Genomic DNA, 17,881 nt, shown 5'->3' with positions numbered 1-17,881 from the left:
CTCATTATGTTTGTGGGAAAGGATTCCAGCAACTACAACCTTGTATGGTATGACAGCTTTGTTATCATATTGTTCACGGCCCCTCACAGGTTAATGGATGGACTCACATCATAACATCTGGGTGTGGGCTGATGTTCTATGGAAATGATGGCTTGACATATCTGATGATTTTGTTAGATAACTCAATTATCAAACAAACAGGGACTGAGGGAGTGATTTCAACAACCATTTATAATAAATGGAAGTGGTGGCATTACCAATATATTGGGTGAGCAGTATTTCCCTGCTGTCAGCTATCTGGGATAACATGTCCCAACTTATGGTATATTCTGACAACAATATAATACAGATAGAGTAATCAAAGCATATTATTGTGTACATTTCTAAGAAAACCACCTCTATTACATCAGGAATAGTCCCTTCCTGCCCAGTACATCTATATATATATAGAATGTGGGTTTTGGAAAGAAGTTTTCCCACTCAGTGCTTGTACAGTTTAACTTTAGATAGTTGTCAGTGATCCGTTACAACAACCTGAAGATCATATTTGTGATTCAGTCTAAAAGCAGGCAGGATTTATGACCGTGATGTTACAGAAGCAGTATTCCAAGAAGTATACACAATGATACTATTGGTTGATTTTCATACCTTGATATCTTCTGCACAAGATGTTAGAGAGTTTTGATATTGGACTCCAGGAACACTTTGGCAGGCCTTCACAAATGCTGACAAGCCTATTGATGCTTCACACAGGATACCCTCCACATATCCCTGTGTCCAGCCACTATCTCCAGGGATATCCCACCCATATTCCTGCAACAATGTACATACTCACTTCACACAACAGACTAAAGAAAATGAAGATTTACCAAATTTAAAATGTTCAGTTTACACAGATTTTCAATTATGTAACGTTCATATTTACGGTGTGTGTGTGTGTGTGTGTGTGTGTGTGTGTGTGTGTGTGTGTGTGTGTGTGTGTGTGTGTGTGTGTGTGTGTGTGTGTGTGTGTGTGTGTGTGTGTGTGTGTGTGTGTGTGTGTGTGTGTGTGTGTGTCTGTGTGTGTGTGTGGTTCATTAGCATTAGCTCCTCATGACGAAGACCTGGGTTTTATTCCTCACATGTGCCCAATGTCTGAAGCCCATTTCTGGTGTCCCCCACTGTGATATTGCGGGGATATTGCTAAAAACATACTTACTTACTCATTCATATTTACAAAACTTGTAAAGTCTACAATTAATATCATATTAAGTATCAGAAATACATATTGCTTCCTGCATGTCAGAATGTTATGCATGAGAAGAAAGGAACTGCAGGAACAAGCCGTATTCTGATATCAGGTTATGAAACTCCAAAACATGCCAGCCCAACCACAGGGCTGGTTAGATGTAAAACATGCCAGCCCTGACCAAAACTTACCTGCCCACAAAAAATACTACTTTACTTATTTACTTTATTTTCACGAGTGAATTAATAATTAGTTATTATCCTGAAATATGATGAATATCTTCATATACATGTCTAAATTTTAACCCGACTGTTGGGCAGGTGGATTTGAGCAGCCCGTGTTGAAAATAACCCATCCAGGGCGGTCAGGCAGGCAGGTATTTTGAACGCTGCTGATATAATCCATTTATCTGGGGTTTTTTAATGCATCTGCACCTGTTGCATTCAGAAAAAACATAAATTTTGTCATCCAATAAATTTTTAACAGTTAAAAGATATTTTTTTATGCAAGTGGTTTTCTCTTCATGATTCATCTGTGATTACTTAGTATTGTATTTTATTGATTGGTAAAACTTTACTCAATCTGCATCCTTCTTGTTCTATATGGTTCCAAATTGATACTGACTATGATAAGAACCATGTTATATTTGCCATTAGTATGACTAGCATTTTTCCAAAATATCAATTTAAGTGTATATTTTACCTGTTATCACCAGAATTGCAACTATGTTAATTTTTTGCCAGTCACTTTCTGTGCTCAGGGATAGTGTTATGCAATTTGTGTTTTCACAAAACTAACGGTGTATTCCCATACTGCCTACAGGTTAAAACAACATGATAGGGTCCAGTGATCAGGAAGTGAATACACCACTAAGATCTGTTCTACCCCTGCTATAATGAACTTGACCAGTTACTTGGTTAATGAACTGACCTGTTCAATGTAGTCTTCCCACTCTGCTACAGAAGTTTAAAAAATGACAAGTGTTGGTTGGTTTATTCGTTCTGAGAATTCTCTGTCTTTACATGGAGACATGGATTTATCATCCAAAACTGTGTTCCACAGTAGATATCGCTTGTGTGAGATCAGACGATATCTCCTAGGAGATCTTGTTTCGACAGTAGATTTTGTACAATGCCCTGACAATGCTATGACGTCATGAACTTGTTGACATCACAATGTTATGACATCGCTGCAATGCAAATCTGACCGCCTCCGTGGTGTAGTGGTTAGAGCGTCTGCCCGGAGAGCGGAAGGTCGCGGGTTCGATCCCCGGCCACGTCATACCAAAAGACGTTACAATATGGTACTTGTGGGTCCCTGCCTGGCGTTCGGCATTAATGGGTACAACAAGGACTGGTCGGCTCGGAGTCAGTATAATGTGTCTGAGTGGGGTATTCATGCTTCACTGCGGCGTGGTATCTCGGTAGGCTAGCACTATAAAACCAGCTTCAGTCTGGGCTAGTACAAGCAGCAGCACATACACATACACACGCATGCACGTTGTCATATGAGCGAAATATTCTCAAGCACAACGTTAAAACCCAATTTTACCTCACTTCACTGCAAATCTAATGGCTATACATTTTTCATTGAAAACTAATGAAGAGTGATATTTGATGATAAATAGAAACTCACCCTCGTGTCTTCTGATATCATAATATATCAACACTCGTTGACAAAAGTAAAAATATCCTCGGCAAGCCTCCGATATTTGCTACTTTATCAACTTGTGGTGATATATTTGATATCAAAAGACACTCGGGTGAGATTCTATATATATCATGAAAAACTGATAAGTTTTACAGTCTTTTACTGGTTTTACAGTCTTTTACTGGTTTCACAATTACGCACAACTGACAAGGATGTCCATTTTGTTGTCATGGACTCCGATATGTCACGGGACCAAGATAAAATGTGTTTGTGTGGCAGTGTCATATTTTACATTTTATTTATTTATTTGTGTAAATACGGTATCATTTTAAACAGTTTGGTTGTGGTAGTTTTATTGGATTAGGTTTTTATTATAGTATGTTTGGTATTTGTCTCCAGCTTGATTACCCCAAGCTGGGCCTGGGCTCCTATTGTATACTGAACAGCAAAATAAACGCAAGTTTCGAAAAAATGAAATCTGATGAAGGTAAGCGTTCATGTTTATGGAACGTTCATGGTAAAGTGACGTAATGATCCCAGATGAGATGATGTCATGCAATTTGACGTCCATACGAAACATTCGCACAAACACACCAACAGTGCAGCAAAACCATAATTTTAGCACGTGCATCGACGGTTATGGATGAAAAGCATGCATTTCACTCTGAGGTATCCTTTATAACGGTTAGTGTCAAAAAAACAGTTCAGTATAGACGCTAGGAGGTGTACACGCCACACAAACGATGCCTAGACTAACGACTGAGCAGAGGGGAATGGCCATTGGAAAGTTACACGGAGGTAGCACTGCAACCGCTGTAGCTAGACAATTGGGCTGTCATCTTACCACCATTACACGACTTCCTCAACGTCATCAGTAAAACGGGTTGCTGCTGATCGTCGCCGTACCGAACTGCAACGAGTGACAACTCATGCGCAAGATCAGTTCATCCGGGTCACTCATCTAAGGAACGAACTGAAGCAGTAACAGTAACAGCAGCCTTAGTTCTTGGGTCAAGGGGAGCAGTGTCCAGCGAAACGATTAAGCGTCGTCTTCGGGCTGCTGGAATCCACTGCCGAAGGCCATATGTGTGGGGCCAATTTTGGCACGTCAACAATGCCAGCGATGTTGCAGCCCTCACACAGCAAGGGTGTCGATGATTATCTGGCTCAGAACAACATTAACGTCTCTTTCCCCGGATATGGCTCCCATTGAACATTCTGGGACGAAATTGGACAGAGGATTGCTGCAGGTAGACAGCCACTCACACTTGCACAATTGGAATAGAGATTGGTGTTTGAGCGGAACCAGTTGCATCAGACATTCTTTCAGACTCTAGTGAACTCAATGAGGCCACGTTGCATGACCTGTGTGCAAGCTCGAGGTGGCTATACGCGCTACTAAAGAGACTGTCACTTTTCGCGTTCAGGGGTATCTCCATTTGACGGACTGTGATCAATTTGAACTTATTGCAATTCAATGTCAACAGCAACTTTTAGCTGTTACATTGACAGTGTTTTCTAAAGAATAAATGATTAGACATAATTTGGGTTGTCTTCTATTCAAAAACCTGACAAAAAGCCAGACTTGCGTTTCTTTTGCTGTTCAGTATATTATTGTGGGACAGCAGGTTGTTCTTTTGTTCTTAACTCAGAGGGCAAGCTATTCCTTGATCTCTGATTGGTCAGTTTTATGTTGTATGTTTTCTTCTTCACTAACATCAGCACATTTTAGTCAGTCTACCACATACAGCTGCACAAGAAAGGCACCTCAAACATATGACGTGACAATTTGACAGACGTCTGATTTCCGCTCTTTTTTCGTCTAAAACTTCTCTCTGTTCAAGGTTAGTTAACTTAATTATAAACATTATGTAGGATGTAATATCTGTTAACTATAGTTATGTCATAAACATTATTTTTGCTTAGGTTTTAATATTGTGTGATGTGAAGGTATGAATGTGTTTTAAGAATATATTGTAAGTCAAATATTGTGTGTTTATAGGCATGATTTTCATGTTTATTGCATCAGCATTTTCATTATAAGTTTATTTGTAATAATTGTAATCTTTTATGAGGTCAGGTGACACACAAGCATGTCTGCCTGCTTGGCGGCCATCTTTATTGGCCATGTTTTACACTTGTTGGTGGTACATGTAATGTTTGTGCCACTTGAGATATATTATTTTAACAATTGTTCATTGTGTATATTTATAAGAATATCACAGTACACATAATGTTGTGCTGTAAGGTATATGTATATGTTTATTAAGTAGGTTAGTTTTAAAGAGTGATATATGATAATGAAACATATAATAGGCTAGCATAATATACTTAATTGTGTGTTGTATCACTTATAGATGGACATGGTGTTTCACTAAGGTGGACAATGTAATATCACCTGAGTACCATATATTTGGTAGGTATTTTATCCTTCTAATGTGTTTATATTTCATGTATATATCATTGCCACAGATATGTGTTCCCTAGATATTATGATATTTTGCTGCTGCAATTAATCCATATAATATATTTTTGTGAGCTGCATGTGTTTATTACTTATGTTTATTACTTTCTTGGAATGGATGCAGTTCAAGCAATTTGCATTACAATGAATATATTGTGATAGGTATATATGACCATGTGTAATCTACTATACTTATTAGTACAGATGTGATATGACTGTTTTATTGATTATTGTTATTATGTTATAGGGTGAAAACAAAACAAACTATATATTTGAGAAATAAAGTAGTGGCACAAGTCACAACTCACACCCCAGCAGGCGTTGGTCTTTATTGAACAGAACCACCCCTTACCCTGCTACATTTGAATATTTTTTGTTTTGGTGGTATAGTATTCTCCTGTATATGTTATTTATTAGAACTTATGTTCTTTTTGTTGTAGAGTAATTTATGAGAGCTTGTATGGAGCTTAAGGAATCCGTAAAAATGCAGATGGTAGTGTTTGTTTGGTCAGATGTTGTTTGCAAGGCCTGAACTATGGCTGCGACTTCTGCTGTGAAGATACTGGAGTTTGCCGGGAGATTATAGGATTGTTTAACGCTTTCTTGGGGTATGTAGATACCAAAACCAGTAGTGCTCTTCTGATTTCAAGCACATTCAAACAAATTCCAAATAATTAAACCACTCACTAAATATCTCATTCATACAAAATTATACCAAATAATCTAGCAACAAAAAACAATATATACCTTATGTTTTATATATTTATCATTATTCACTTAATAAATATGTTTTTAAACATGGGTTGGTTAAAAAATACAATAACAATAACCATTTACTACACCACATCTATATTAAATTCAAAATCTCTAATACTCCCTACCTATATCATATTTCTTTTTACCTTTTTAATTCGGCATCCGATTCAACTTTCCCTTAATACTCAGTTGTTGAGGGGTTTTTTTTTGGGTAGTAACACCACTCTTTCAAATTTCTATTTTTTGTTCCCCTCATTTCTTGTATAAGTGTACTACCCCGTCGCTGAAATACCTTAGTTGTGTGTGCGACATTAAATAAAGCAAATAGATACTACTACCTTACTCCAAACGACACACCCCTTCTTCATTGATAATTGGGCTGTTCCATTATTCTACAGGGCAAACAATCATTTCCAACGCTGCCTACAATATTGTTTTTGGCAGTTTTGGGATGTAGGCAGTTTGGAACTGTAGGCAGTGTGGGACCTAACCAAACTATCCATTTAGTCCTGTGATGTTTGTGTTCTTTGACATTTGAACTTGTGAATAGATAATTAATTATTCTCTCCAAACACAGGCAGATTGAGACTAATAAATGAATGAATTCCTTCTTAAAGGGGCACTGATCCAAAGTGATGCATATTTCGTGCCAACAATCATATTGTGTTGTTTAGCTGCAAGGTGGGCAGTCCCTGCTCCAACTAAAGTGATGGACATGGGTACTGGGCAACTGTCCACAATCCTGCTAAAACAATGTAGTACTTATTGGGGGAATTTCAGTAATGTTACTCATTGGGTGAATTTCAGTAATGTTTGTCATGGGGGAATTTCAGTAATGTTACTCATTGGGGGAATTTCAGTAATGTCACTCATTGGAATTTCAGTAATGTTACTCATTAGGGGAACTTCAGTAATGTTACTCATTAGGGGAATTTCAGTAATGTTACTCATGTGGAATTTCAGTAATGTTACTCATGGGGATTTTCAGTAATGTTACTCATTAGGGGAATTTCAGTAATGTTACTCATTGTGGGAATTTCAGTAATGTTACTCATTGGGGAATTATAGTAATGTTACTCATGGGGAATTATAGTAATGTTAGTCACTGGGGGAATATCAGTAATGTTGCTCATGGGGAATTTCAGTAATGTCACTCATTGGGGAATTATAGTAATGTTAGTCATGGGGAAATATCAGTAATGTTAGTCACTGGGGAATTTCAGTAATGTTGCTCATGGGGAATTTCAGTAATGTTGCTCATGGGGAATTTCATGTAATGTTACCTCATAGGAAATTATAGTAATGTTAGTCACATTTCAGTAAGATGAATGGGGAATGTTATTTTGACATCTTAGTACAGATATTTACTAACCAGAAATCAGCCTTTGCCTTATTTGGACAGTATTTAATAAGATATTACATCACATGTATGTTTCCTTCACTCATTTTGCAATACACATGTCATTGTCTCCTTCTATGCATTTTAACGTAAAGTCTAATAAAGAACCCTCATAACTCTATAAAAATCAAATATAGCAATGAAAAAGAACGCCTGGAAATACATGCAATGATTGAAAAATATTACTTTGTTTGAAATGTAAATAAATCAAAATTCGCTATTTTTAATGTAGGAACTACGGTAGAAAGATCCATTTGTCTATTTTGCTCAGCGAAGTTACATAGAAACAGTACGTGGATAAAAAATGTGAATGGGGTTGGGTTGGTGAATGTTGCCTTAACCTCTAGGCTACTGCTAACCACCCTACCTGGTATGACCAGAGCGAATAAAATGAATGAGAGTTGCCAGGTAATCCACAGCCACAGTTTCTAAATAGACTAGTTATGTCTACACTCTTGTCATCTTTTGATGTTCAGTTATGTTACTCATTGGGTACCATCATCTTGATGATTCCATCATTAACTGTTACAGTGAGTCTCTGAAAAATTCCAAGCCTAACTATGGATGACCTTGAGGGAGTTGAGGGTTAAACTAGGAGATAAGCATCATGTGTTGGCCAATTTCTGGGTGTTATTTAGTATTTGAAGCTTCATATCTTTATGACTTTATATCACAATATGATTTGAATGATGTCACCACTGCGGACAACGCAACAATGCAATCGTGTACAATATTTGTACGCAGAGAATAGTCTTGCAATATTCCAGGAATCGAATACCATTCGATCATGTTTTTCAACCAATCAGATTAAAGAACATAGTGACTTTTGGTTTACAATACTTTACAACGTAATTCCTTCTGTCATCCATACACTTCTGGCAATAGTGCTGAAGTGCCTGGAACCTACACTTACTCTTGGCAGTGTAAAAAGGCCAGAGATGATATTGTCATTACATAATGTTTGCCAGGCAGTTCTTTGCTTAAGCTTTGGAAGAGTTGGAAATCTGAAGTGGTGCCAAATCGTCTGTGTTTCAAAGCTTTAGTCTGTCATTGCAGCCATGGTGACAACATACTTCGTTGAAGGCAGCATAAGACATTTCCATTCTCTTGGTTGTTTTACTGATTGGCTGATAGTGGTAAAAACAGGACTCATTCATAGGTATAACCCACCCAACAAAATCATTTGGATCTGCTCCAAGGAGAAGTAAATTCCCACATGAGATAGAAAACGTGAAGCATATGTGATAAGGAATAGGAAGGCTTGAATCTAACTGAAAACATGGTGCAGGTATGCATGGGACCAGGTTAGACTTGTTCAGTGGTTCAAAGGAAAACCAACAAGGTCAGGTACCATTAACTTCGTATATTCTGGTGAAGGGTACAACAGAGGCATGCACCACATGGATGCCGCCATATTGGATTTTTTACCCAAAAGTTGGAATGATGCAAAATGTAGGTTGAAACGGAATTGGCATGCTAAAACGAAATAAGATTCATAGATAAAGTGAATGACCATTTTGGTCTTAAAAGGACTTTGTAACAGCCACCCCAAAATTTAAGCATTAAATTTGAAATAACAAAAGTCCTTAGAACATTCTGGAATAGTTCCTAGGAACTGAAATAGTAATTCAAGTGTCATTTGGGTCCACTGAACATTCTGGCAGAGGGACGAGTTTGGCCACAGGCCTCGTATAGTCCTTGTTCTTAACAGTTACTGTGGCCGTCTGAACATGACCATCTTGTCCTGGGTGAGTCTGGGTCACACGTCCCACTGGCCACTGGCTACGGATTGACTGATTGTCAACAATCATGACAACATCTCCTTCCTGGATGTTGACTCTTGGTTTCTACCATTTGCTCCGTAGCTGCATGTTGGGCAGATAGGATTTTATGAAGTGGGTCCAAAAGTGGTCCGCTAGGACCTGGCTGTGCTTCCATCTCTTCCGGGTTAGGAGTTGGTCCGCAGGATACACAACCTGAGGTAAAGACGTGTCATGCCGCCCCATTAGGAGAATGTTGGGTGTGATTGAGTCCAAATCTCTAGCATTTGATGACACGTAGGACAGTGGCTTCGAGTTGAGAATGCCTTCGACTTCAAGACAAGACAGTGCTAAGGTTGCCGGTAACAGTCTGTTGACCAAGTGACACTCTGAGGCCATGTTTGACTGATCTGATCTCCCTCTCCCACAATCCTCCATGATGGGGTGCACTTGGAGGGTTGAACACAAATTCTACCTTTTGGTTGACAAGGTAGTGACGTAGTTCTGGTTCCATTTCAGACCATGCGTCCTGTAATTCTGATTTAGCACCTTTGAAGTTGGTGCCCTGGTCTGACAAGAGTTCATGAGGTTTACCCCTTCGGGATACAAAGCGGCGGAACGCCATGAGGAAAGCATCTGAATCCATAGACTCAAGGAGGTCTAGGTGCACTGCTCGGGTAGTCATACACTTAACAATCACTCCCCATCGTTTCTCTAAACGACATCCTATCTTCACCTGTATCGGGCCAAAACAGTCTACTCCAGTTGAGTAAAAGGCTGGTTTGAAGAGTTGGAGACGGGCTGGTGGTAGGTCGGCCATCTTCTGAGTTGCAGGGTTGGAACGCCACTTCTGGCAGGTAGCACACTTACGTTGATGTCGTTGTATGGCCTCTCTGCCACGGAGGACCCAGAATCTGCGTCGGATCTCGGCAAAGAGATGTTTCGGACCGTAATGCAAGAGTTTCTCGTCATGATCTCTGATAATCAGTTTGGTGATCTCGTGGCTTGGATCAAGAACTATGGGATTCTTGATATTCGAATCCAGCTCGACGGAGTCTGCCGCCTCCACGGATCAAGTCAAGTTCTGGATCGTATTCAGGATCAAGTTGAATCAGTCGACTATCGTGTGGTAATTGCTTACCAGACTTGAGGCAATCAAAGTCCTTTGAGAAGCACTGTTGTTGTACTTGGCGGTACAGATAGTTCTCAGTTTGCTCAACATGTTCAGGAGTCAGTGTCTTAGTTTCCTCTTTAGGGTCCGTCCCGTCAAGGGCTTCATTTACATCAGAGATGAATACTTCCCATGATTCATACTGTGTTGGGTCAGGCAAAGTGGGTGTCTGTGTCACAATCGTTGACAACATGGCAGATTTCCTAAGTTCTGCTGGCTCGTCACTGCCTGTTGATGGAGATTCAGGCCATTCATCTGCTGACTGTCGGAGGAAGGCAGGTCCATTTCTCCATCTGGATTCTTCAACAAGGTCTTTGACACTCAGGCCTCGAGTGATATCATCAGCTGGGTTTTGCTGTGTGTTCACATACCTCCAGCAATGTGTGTCGGTGAGGTTCTGAATTTCAGCTACTCTGGCTCCAACGAATACCTTGTATCTGCAAGATTCAGACTGCAACCATGTGAGCACAGTAGTAGAGTCACTCCATAGATAAGTAGCTTGGATCGGTAGCGTTATTTCACACTGCAACAGGTCTGCTAACTGAGCACCTGTCAGAGCTGCACACAGCTCTAGCCGTGGTATGGTTAACTGTCTCTTCGGTGCAACCTTGGATCTCGACATCACGAAGCTGACAAAAACCCTTCCATGTCGATCTTCTGAGTGCAAATAGGCGACTGATCCATATACCCTTTCGGGTCACAGAAGATGCGTAATTGTGTAGTTGAATCGTCTGGATCAAACCCTTGAGGAATATAGCACTTTGGTAGAGTAATCAGAGGGATGAGTCCCAGCTCACTTTCCCAAGCAAGCCACCTGTCACGAAGTTGCCCATTTTCAATGGAATCGTTCCAGTTTCTCTTTGACTTCCATAAGTCTTGTACTATGACCTTGGCTTGGCCAATGAACGGTGACAGATACCCGGTGGGGTCATATTGGCTTGCTAGCACTTTGTATACCATTCTCATGGTTAAATTGGGGTAGTCTACATTTCTGTGTTTGTAGGTAAGTTCATCTGATTGACAGTCCCAGCGTAAGCCCAAAGTCGGTTCTCTAGGTTCACCCTGTCCAAAGTTGAGCCACAGGTCTGCAGCCTCGGACCTTGCTTCAGCAGGGGAGATCGGCGACAACCTCAGGAACACATTACTTTACCCACTGTCTTATGTTGAATCCACCGTCTGTGAGCACATTTTCGCATCTTGGTGACAAGCTGCTTTGCCTGAGTTTGGTTCTCGAAACTGTCCAAACAGTTATCTACATAGAAGGATTCACTCACTGATTTGAACACTTCCTCATTGCCTGTCTGGTTTTCAGCTGCATGTTTCAACAATGCATGGCTTGCGCAGCAGGGGGAGCAGGTAGTACCAAAGGGCAGAACTTGCCATTCATACACGTCTGGTGGATGATCGCATTGCATGTCTCGCCACAGGAAACGAAGCAAGGGTCAATCAGGTGGAAGCAGTCTGATTTGGTGGAACATAGCTTTGATGTCGGCAGTTACTGCCACTGCATGCTGTCGGAACCGGAGAAGCACTCCTAGAAGTGATGATCCAATGGTAGGGCCTGCTAACAAGTGATTGTTAAGATTTTTAGATTCAAACTTGAATGAACAATTGAACACAAGGCGATGTTTTCCGTTATGTTCAAACACATGGTGAGGGATGTACCAGGACTCTTTCGAATCGCTTATCTCGTCATCAGTGAGTTTTCTCACAAATCCAGATTTATCAAGCTTCCGAATAGCCTCATTGTGCGTTCTGGCCATATCAGAATTGTCCTTTAGTCGTCGTTCAGTATGCTTCAGAGTTGGGAGAACAGCTTCCACCCTGACATTGAAACGGGTACCATCATGACAGCGTAAGAGTGGGGTTGCGTAGTGACTTACGCCATCCACCTCAATTCTTGTGGTCTGAGAATCTAGTATTTCCAGTGCCATCTTGTCCTGTTTGGAGCGAATGACCTGTTTACTCGTAAAGGGAAGAGTGTCCAATTGCCAAAGTCTCTCCACACAGTGAGATGGCGAGAGATCAGCTGGTCGAGTCTGGTTCAGCAGACAAGTGTTCCTCTTCGTCTGCCCTAGCATCATCGACGGACCTTGGACAGTCCAGCCAAGGTTGGTGTGGACACCACTAGGAGCATCTGAATTACCAAAGCGTACTGGCTCTATAGGCAAGATCAGCTTTGAGTTGTCGGATCCTATCAGAATACATGGCACTGCTCCATTTATCTTTGGTAGAGGAAGGTTTTCCAGATGAGTACAGCCCTACTGCATATTCTCTATGGGATATGTGTACTCTGACATGCACAGTAGGGCTGGGACGGATACTCGGGTACTCGAATCCGGGTCGGGTACAGCTGGAATCGAGTCATATTTCAAGGAATCGAGTATCCGGAAAGGGAGAGAACTCTGTAATGACAAGGGTGGGTAACTCTAGCCTAGAGGAATATGGACGACGCGCATGCAAAGTTGAGTATTTGGGCTAATTGTGAGCTTGATGCAAATGGCAAGAAAACCAAATGCCGACTCTGTGGTACCATGCCAATCTACTACCGGAAGCAGTACAAGTTCAATGCACAAACATCTTGCACTAAAACACAACGTAAAACATTGCGTGTCCGATCATTACATTGTGTAACTGTGTTCATTGCTTATCAAGTGAGTTCATTAAAAGTGTTTAAGATTACATTGAATTTTGTCTTTAGTTTCTATTTTATTTCAATTTCATGAAACACAGCTGTTACATTTAAGCGTCAAACCTGAATACACTGACTATTAAAGAGATTGCAACTGAATGATTGTGTGTGTTGGGAAAAGCAATTAATACTAATGAATTAACATATTTAAACGAACGTATACCAGTTTTGAAAAGAGCACATTCTGATTTGCAAATACAATGTTCGACTGGTTATTATTACAATAAGAAGAAAGATGATCAGAAATAGAAGCACAAGTCCGTAACTCACATACAATACCACTGCAGTTTCTATACATTTTATAGTTTAACAAATAATAACGCATACAGTTATCCCAATGAAGACACGCAATGTTTGCTTAGATGCAACTTTGGAATATTGATTTAATAATACATGTAATTGTTTTTGTAAATTTAAAGCGTGATAATATAGCATTTAGATACATTTCTTTATCCCTACATTCAAACAAAAGCATTTGAATGCGACATTTATCTTCTGGAAGGATAAAAATTAAATCACCATAAATATTTCATATACGGCCAATGAGTTATTCACGGCTCTGTATTAGTCTCTACTCTGTAATGTATGATAGGCAAACTTTCATGCAACTGAGCAAAATGACCACTCTTCATAGATGCTATGTTGCCAACTCAGTTGCATTAAAGTTTGCCTGTCTGTATATCTCGTATAGAATTCTCCAGGCAGTAAATATATCAATCACATTTTATTCTATATAACTTTACATAAAGTCTGCATGTAAAACCATTATAGGTTCAGTTAAAATATCACACATGATCGTAGCTGTCTACTGGCTGAATGAATAACTGGTCATTTTCATTTTTAACATTAACACGTATTTTTGGTATTGTCCGGTTAATGGAGGTTATCATAGCGGCGTTAATTTATCTGTGCATGAGCAGTGAGTAGTCAAGTCACAGTAAAGCGGGAATGAAAAGTGTTTTAAAATGTTCTGTGTTTTAAGCAGCAATGTAAGTAATCGTGTTACTCTTTATATTGGTTATAAACACACTTAAGTCAGATTGCCTAAGATCAGTTTCAATGCCTCATTGCGATCCTTTCAGGTTTTCTATATAATCTCTGTCAAATCGTGATTGAATATTCAGAAAGCTGACAGAAGCTATGTATTCCTAACATTTCCGGGTACTCGATTCCGATTCGGGTAAGTAAATACGTGCGGGTACTCGATTCCATTTTTTCCTACCCGTCCCAGCCCTAATGCACAGATTGTCTGCAGTGAAGGCATTGTCGATGTCAAACCTAGTGGCTGGCTGGTCTGCTGACGAAATCTGGAGTTTCACAGATTGTCCACTACAGTGCACTGATTCTTGACTTATTGTTGTAAGGAGAATGGAATCCTGTTTCCCAGTGAGTTGAAGCTGCTGAGCCGTTGATTTCAATATCATGGTTCGCATAGATCCATCATCAAGGATTGCGTATGTCGATACTGTGCTGCAGGGACCATGTAGGATTACTGGCACAATCTTTAACATAATGAGTGCAGGATGTGATGGTTGATCCATGTAGTAAACTTTGGATGATGTCTGCTGAAGGGCATCATGTAAGACTGTTAGATGCAACTGCTTACAAATGTGACATGGCTTTCTCAAGGTGCATTCCCTTTCTTTGTGGTTTCGGCCACACCTGCTGAATCTGTTTTGACCCAGCCACTTGGAAATCTCACTTAATGACAGCTTCTTGAATTCAGGACACCCATTCAGGAAGTGGTCCCCACTAATACAATATGGGCAAAATGGCTTAGCTCTATTCACAGATGAAGTCTTGGCCTCCCTGGTCAGGAATAAAGCTGTTGGATTAGGTTGTCTATTGCCCAACCGAGGCGGTGGAGGCTTCCAATTCTCTCTTGGGGTCATGCGAACTGCATTTAAGCTCAGATCCATTTCCACTTTCCACTGACTTCAGCATTCCTACTAAAGAACGTACGGAGAGAGCAAAACTGTCAAATGCATCGAGATCCCCGTACCTCAGTACAGGTGTTCCCATAAGGGCTCCTAATTCACTCTGAACAAGCTGTCGTGGCTGTCCATATCTCTCCTTCAATGCTTGGAGTGTGGCTGTGAAGGGCCTCTCGTCGTGCATGAATGCTGAAGCTAGTCTCTTAGGGGGACCTCCAAGCCTGAGAGTAGAATTTGATATTTGTGTTGCTCGGTCAAGCCTGCATGGACGCTTACCAGATTATCCAGGGCTATCTTCAGTAGGGCAAAATCCTTTTCCTTTCCACTGTTGAAGTTAGGTATGAATAGTTGAGACATGGTTGGTGTCACTTGTGGGTTGACAGGGTGGAAGTCATAGGGAATTGGATTAACATTCACAGTGTCACTCAAGGTTGAATTAGAGTGTATCAAATTCTGCCTGTGGGTTTCATAGCGTGGATCAGCACAGTTTGGTTGTGAGTAACATGGTTGATAAGGGTAGTTGTGTATTCTTGGTGATGCTTGGTCAATAAAGTTTGCAAACGATGTCTGGGATGACATGGCTGCTGGTATGCTTGATGGCATCAAGACATGAGTGTCAATCGAATCAGGACCTGGTATCCCAGAGGACATCATGATGGGAGAGTGGACCACACCGGGAGACATCATGACTGGTGTATGGACAGCACTGGGAGCTGGTACACTGGAGGATGTCTGGAAGGAAGAGTGGACAGCACTGGGAGCTGGTACACTGGAGGATGTCTGGACGGAAGAGTGGACAGCACTGGAAGCTGGTACACTGGAGGATGTCTGGACGGAAGAGTGGACAGCACTGGGAGATGGAAGTGGTGCTCATCACAACAGGGGAATCTTCATTTATCATACAGTCAAGGAAACTTGCCTCTTTTAATCCGGCTTCCACTTCCCGAATTCTCCTTAAGTGGGTGATCTTGGTTCCTAGTCGCTCTCGTTCTCGTTGGGCTTCGCGTTCTATCTCATGAGCCCTCCTCTGCGTCTTTAGAATTTCCATTTCAGCCTCCTCCTGTGCCTTTCGTGCTATGTCGTCACATCTTGTTAATTCCTCCTGTGTGAGGATATCCTCCTCAAATCTTCTTTGCAATTCCTCTAGTTTGGATAATTTCTTTAGTTTCTCTAGCCTTGCAGTTTGCTTGTCTGACAGCTGTGAGGTCACAGATCTTTTTGATCCTTGGGAAGTTCTGCTACATACAGAGCTGTTGCCAGATATTGTGGATTTTGAATTTTCTGATTTCCTATTTCTTCCAGTTCTATTCACTGATTTCGATGACTCTACTGACTTTCTGCTTCTTTGAGTCACAGATTTGTTTGCTTCTGTTACAGCAACTTCCTCATCAACATCCATAGGTGGGTTTGATAACACATAGTCCTCCCTGAGGTGCAAGGGTAGTTTACTTTCCCTCTGTGACTGTCTTACCATTGCTATTGGATCTTGAGAGGTGTGCTCCTTTGACGCCATTTTCCACTTTATATCCGCCTCGCGGGACCATGAAAATACGGTGCAGGTATGCACGGGACCAGGTTAGACTTGTTCAGTGGTTCAAAGGAAAACCAACAAGGTCAGGTACCATTAACTTTGTATATTCTGGTGAAGGGTACAACAGAGGCATGCACCACATGGATGCCGCCATATTGGATTTTTTACCCAAAAGTTGGAATGATGCAAAATGTAGGTTGAAACGGAATTGGCATGCTAAAACGAAATAAGATTCATAGATAAAGTGAATGACCATTTTGGTCTTAAAAGGACTTTGTAACACTAACAATCTAAAACCTTTGTCTTGGCCAGTTCATATTTCAAGCTGAACTTTCTCATGAACTTTGCCTACTGTATTGACTTTTCGTTTGTTTCAGTAAAGTGTAATTAACTCTTTCCATCTTTTCATCTTTATTCACTTTCATTAAAATACTTAGTATTTCAGACCAGAAGAGAAAAAAAAAGGACGTCTTTTTTTAGCCCAGAAATGCAGCTTTTTCTAAAAGGAGAAACATAATTGAACTTACACAGCAGTGTGATATTTATGACAATTATTTTCAAGCTAGTGACTACACTATGGTAGAAGAACAACCACAATTTAGTAGATTTATGTCATCACTTAGAATTATAGGGTCATGACATCCAAAGAACAATGAAACAAGTGTTACCTGTGGTAACAGTTATAAGAACAATCAAACGTCAACGTCGTAACAGCTACTCTCATCATCACAAATGGCAGATAGAGCTTGGCTTGCAGTCTGATATGATTTTCGATGACCAGTCATTTAACGCTGTGTGGTCACCGAATGTCAAGGTCAGATAGCAATTGGTTTTGACGAGGGGAGATAATCAAGTATGTCCTAAAAAAATACACTGTCACAAACACGAATTGCATGCGAAGGACGAGGATACACGGCTAGAAAACAGTGAAATATGTTTAGTATGAGTAGAGAAGTTATCGCGTCCCTTGTATGGAAACACTGTAAAAAATCCAACGTCATATCTCGTCCATCGAATTCAGCTGCTGCTGCTGGAAAAATCTTGTCATATGCAAGGGTTGTAGATAACTAGACGTAATATCACGTCCTTAGGATATATGTGCAGCTGTGAACATTATTCGTCGTATGGAAGAGTTAATAGGTATGCCAGCTTTACCTACTGTATTGACTTTTTGTTTGTTTCAGTAAGTGTCATTAATAGGTATGCCAATCTTTGTTGTCAGAAGGGGACAGGCACGTGGGGAGAAAACATGATCTGTTGTTGCAATATGGATACATTGTCAAACATAGAGAACAA

The 17,881-nt window shown here is 40.5% G+C and overlaps 1 protein-coding gene across 1 annotated transcript in view; it reads right to left on the bottom strand.

Annotated features, from left to right (window-relative positions):
* Positions 1–17,881, bottom strand: part of LOC124272343 — a 262,002-nt gene that overhangs the window by 188,044 nt on the left and 56,077 nt on the right. Inside the window, 7 exon segments of the mRNA XM_046707518.1 lie at positions 649–813; positions 9,625–10,313; positions 10,399–10,879; positions 12,312–12,622; positions 14,343–14,427; positions 15,083–15,275; positions 15,729–16,481. Of these exon segments, the coding sequence (XP_046563474.1) occupies positions 649–813; positions 9,625–10,313; positions 10,399–10,879; positions 12,312–12,622; positions 14,343–14,427; positions 15,083–15,275; positions 15,729–16,481 (2,677 nt within the window).

Source organism: Haliotis rubra, unplaced genomic scaffold (genome assembly GCF_003918875.1).
Source record: "Haliotis rubra isolate DU_JTF1 unplaced genomic scaffold, ASM391887v1 Scf169, whole genome shotgun sequence".
Taxonomy (NCBI): domain Eukaryota; kingdom Metazoa; phylum Mollusca; class Gastropoda; order Lepetellida; family Haliotidae; genus Haliotis; species Haliotis rubra.
The sequence above is the reverse complement of the archived record's forward strand: the minus strand, read 5'-3'. Positions and strand labels throughout refer to the sequence as shown.